The 4277-nt window shown below is 28.0% G+C and overlaps 1 protein-coding gene across 1 annotated transcript in view; it reads left to right on the forward strand.

The window, feature by feature from the left end:
• The window catches only part of LOC117167544 (proteasome subunit beta type-7), a 5252-nt gene extending 1030 nt beyond the window's left edge, over positions 1-4222 (forward strand). The window contains exons 3-4 of the mRNA XM_033352553.1: positions 266-581; positions 3875-4222. Of these exons, the coding sequence (XP_033208444.1) occupies positions 266-581; positions 3875-4150 (592 nt within the window). The 3' untranslated portion in view covers positions 4151-4222. The remainder of the gene's footprint in view (positions 1-265; positions 582-3874) is intronic.
• The last annotated feature ends 55 nt before the right edge of the window (positions 4223-4277 follow it).

A 4277-nucleotide genomic window follows, 5' to 3' on the forward strand; every position in this document is an offset into this window, starting at 1 on the left:
TTCAACGCATTATAAAACTTGGCGGGATTAAAAGTTATAAACAAAATCATCTCGGTAAAAAATTACTCGGGATGTGAAATTTATAGTATAATATAAATTACTTGGTCAACTTTGCTTTCACAAATTCGTATAGTTGTGCTTAATGGGATTTATGTACTTTCTAGGGTTCCCAAAAAATCCTCTAATTTTCTATTTTAAGTTACCTATTTCTCCTAAAATATTCTTTAGGATCACTTTGAAGGGTGAATTAATGGTACTTTTTCAGTTGTTGCGGAGCTGGAACTGCAGCTGATACAGAAATGACTACCCAGATGATTTCAAGTCAACTGGAGTTGCATCGTCTGAACACTGGTCGCCTTGTACCCGTGACAACTGCAAAAAATATGCTTTGTCAAATGCTGTTCCGTTATCAGGGACACATTGGTGCTGCTTTAGTATTGGGCGGTGTTGATTTGAAAGGACCGTCGATTTTCTGCATCTATCCTCATGGATCCTCAGAAAGTTTGCAATATACCACTATGGGTTCAGGATCTTTGGCTGCAATGTCTGTCTTTGAAAGCAGATGGAAGCCTGGTTTGACGGTAAATAGGAAATTTGCTTTTTCTTAAAATTCCGAGTGGAACAGTTACAAAATATATCGTACTTTTTAAGTAAGTATTAGAAAGTGACCAATTTTTAGTTAAAATTTGAAGTTTAGTTTGAGTTTAGGAACACTGAAGAGTAGGGCGGGGTGAAAATGCGAAAATAAATCAAATCGTTTGAGATGAGGGAATAAAAAGTTGTAGGTGGGTATTCATCAATAGTGAAAAAAAATTTAGTCAGTAAAATTTAACGATTTCAAATTCAAAATATTTCCTATTGGTTAAAAAATTAGGAAGAATTTGTTATATTTAAAGTTTTTGATAGTGAACAATAATAAAGAATTAAGAAATTAAAACATAAATTTGTTGCTCAATAACAATTTTTTTGAAAATGTGCAGAAAATGTTTTTTTTTTCGATTGAGTCATATGCACACATAGAAAAAAGTTGAATATGATGAACCTGAAATATATTCAGCTTGAACCAAAGAAACATTTTATAATGTTACTTCTTTGAGAACAAAACTTTTGTCGTGATTTCAGATTTTTGGGATATCATTTTTTTGTTGTTGCGATTTTGGAACGTTATAAACAGCATGAAAAAAAATGTTTCCCATGAATAAAAAGTAATTAAGTGTTTCTTTGGTTTAAGCTGAAGAAATTGCAGGTTTAAATCAATCCAAAAACATGTTTTTGAACATATAAAAAAAAATCGAAATAAAATTTAAATAAAATTGTGTATTTAACTCATTTTATTTTTTCTCGGACTTTTTTATATCACTGTAAATAGATTTCCAACGGCCAAAGTATATCCGATTTTTGAAAATAAATTAATTTATGGCACAAATAATTAAACATTTTTCAAAAATATAACATTTCTTATAAGAGATTGTTTATTCTTTTCTACATGTAAAAATAAATGTTTAATATTTGCCCTATCTTTCCCCTTTTTCGTCAGAAAAATACCCTATTTGCTCTTTTTTGAGCTCCTTTTGCGCTGTGATCCCTGTCATATAAAATAGAATATTTTAACATTTTTTAATTAAACTCTTTTTTCTAATTTTAATTAAATTGCAAAATTTTTAACTTTTATAAACTAAACAATTAAAAGATTTCTGATGAAATAAGTATAAATACGTGGTATCATTTTTATTGCTCTAAATTAAAGCGAAATCTCCACTTCAACTCGCACTAATAAAAATGTTTAAAAATATAATATGTCCATGTTCCAATTCAGTACAAAATTTAAAATAAAAAATTCTCTTTTTTCATCAGAATGTTAAAAATACCAAATGTTCCCCCCTCTATAAAAATCTTACAAATAAAAAAATGTTCTTATTCCAATTTAGAAAGAATTAAAACGAAAATTTCCTACAATCCAAGTCCCTAACTGTTTTAAAAACAAAAAAATGTCGCTCTCTCAATTCAGAAAATAATGATGATAAAAAATTCTTCCCTTAACTTTAATAAAATATGTGAAAAATAAAAAATAGTCACTTCCAATTGAGAAAAAAGTGCATCCATCCTAACGTAATATAAATGATAAAAATAAAAAAGGGTCTTTTCCAGTTCCGAAAAAAAGGAATTTTAAATAAGAATGTTAAAAATACAAAACTATCCTTCTTCCAATTCGTAAAATAGTGAAACCCAAAATCTCCTCCTTTCCAGCTCGTAAAAATCTTCAAAATATCAAGTATCCTTTTATCAAATCAATAAAAATTAATGTAATTAATTAAATTAATATGCCCATCCTATTCCAATTCAGAAAGAATTAAAACGAACATTTTCTCCTTTCCAGGTCCCTAAATGTCTTCAAAATAATGTCCCTCTCTCAATTCAGAAAATAATGATGATAAAAGATTCTTCCCTTAACTTTAATAAAATATGTGAAAAATAAAAAATAGTCACTTCCAATTGAGAAAAAAGTGCATCCATCCTAACGTAATATAAATGATAAAAATAAAAAAGGGTCTCTTTCAGTTCAGAAAAAATTGAATTTTAAATAAGAATGTTAAAAATACAAAACTATCCTTCTTCCAATTCGTAAAATAGTGAAACCCAAAATTTCCTCCTTTCCAGCTCGTAAAAATCTTCAAAATATCAAGTATCCTTTTATCAAATCAACAAAAATTATTGTAATTAATTAAATTAATATGACAATCCTATTCTAATTCTGAAAGAATTAAAACGAAAATTTTCTCCTTTCCACGTCCCTAAATGTCTTAAAAACAAAATAATGTCTCTCTCCCAATTCAGAAAAAATGTATCCCTCCTAACTTACTATAAATGATAAAAATAAAAAAGGGTCTCTTCCTGTTCAGAAAAAAATGGAATTTTAAATAAGAATGTTAAAAATACAAAACTTTTAAAATATCGAAACATTAAAAATACAAAAATTCATAAAATAGTGAAAACCAAAGTTTCCTTCTTTCCAACTCGTAATAATCTTCAAAATATCAAGTATCCTTTTCCCAAATCAAGAAAAATTAAATTTCCTTGTTTCAAAAAAATGTATCCCTCCTAACTTACTATAAATGATAAAAATAAAAAAGGGTCTCTTCCTGTTCAGAAAAAAATGGAATTTTAAATAATAATGTTAAAAATACAAAACTTTTAAAATATCGAAACATTAAAAACGCAAAAATTCATAAAATAGTGAAAACCAAAGTTTCCTTCTTTCCAACTCGTAATAATCTTCAAAATATCAAGTATCCTTTTCCCAAATCAAGAAAAATTAAATTTCCTTGTTTCAAAATCAATTAAAATGTTAAAAATGAAACATTTTCCCGCCTTCAGCTCAATAAAAATGTAAACAAAATAAGTTTCTCTTCCATTTCGGAAAAAAATCAAACGCCAAAATTGGTTCCCTTTCTTTTAAAATTAAAATTGGTTAAAAAATGTTATGTTTCAGACTGAAACGATATTTAAATGGTGTGAAATTTTAGTTTTAAGAATAATTAATTTATATTTGTAATTGATCAACTTCAAACGTTTTTTATCCAACGTTTTCAAAGTCAAACGCTCTTAATTTTCCAGTGTTAAAGTCTTTAAAGCTGTATTTTAAAATTCTTTTGATTGAAAATGTACGCTGAAAAATAAAGATCTAAAATGGAAAACATTTAAAGTCAAAGATTTTAGAATAAAACCTTGTAAATTGAATGATTTAATCATTGAACGCGTCAACAGTTGAACTTATAATCTTAAAGATGTTGAAAACAAACTTATCTTAAATTGCAAAATATTATGTCTTATGATATTTCTGATATTACAAGTGTTCAATAATACTTGATTTCAGGAAGAAGAAGGCAAATTGATTATGGCTGACGCCGTTCGTGCTGGAGTTTTCAACGATTTGGGCTCAGGAAATACCATCGACATGTGCGTGATTCGTAAAGGATCAACGGAATATATTCGTCCATACGAGATAGCTAACACAAAAGGCGTACGACAAGAGTCTTATCGCTACAAACGCGGTACCACTGCTATTCTCAACAAAATTGAACGTCCGATCATCATTGAAGATGAAATCGTTCGCAGAGTAGACACCGACTCGATGGACACCTCGTCTTAAGCTAATTTCATTTTTATATTGAATTCTAATAAAATTTGAAGGTATGAATAAATCCGAAAGTTTTCACATGCTTTACTGGCTTAAGCCTAATTAATTTCTAGAATGGGCCTTATTAAAATCTTTTTTA

This window comes from Belonocnema kinseyi, chromosome 2, assembly GCF_010883055.1.
Source record: "Belonocnema kinseyi isolate 2016_QV_RU_SX_M_011 chromosome 2, B_treatae_v1, whole genome shotgun sequence".
Classification (NCBI taxonomy): domain Eukaryota; kingdom Metazoa; phylum Arthropoda; class Insecta; order Hymenoptera; family Cynipidae; genus Belonocnema; species Belonocnema kinseyi.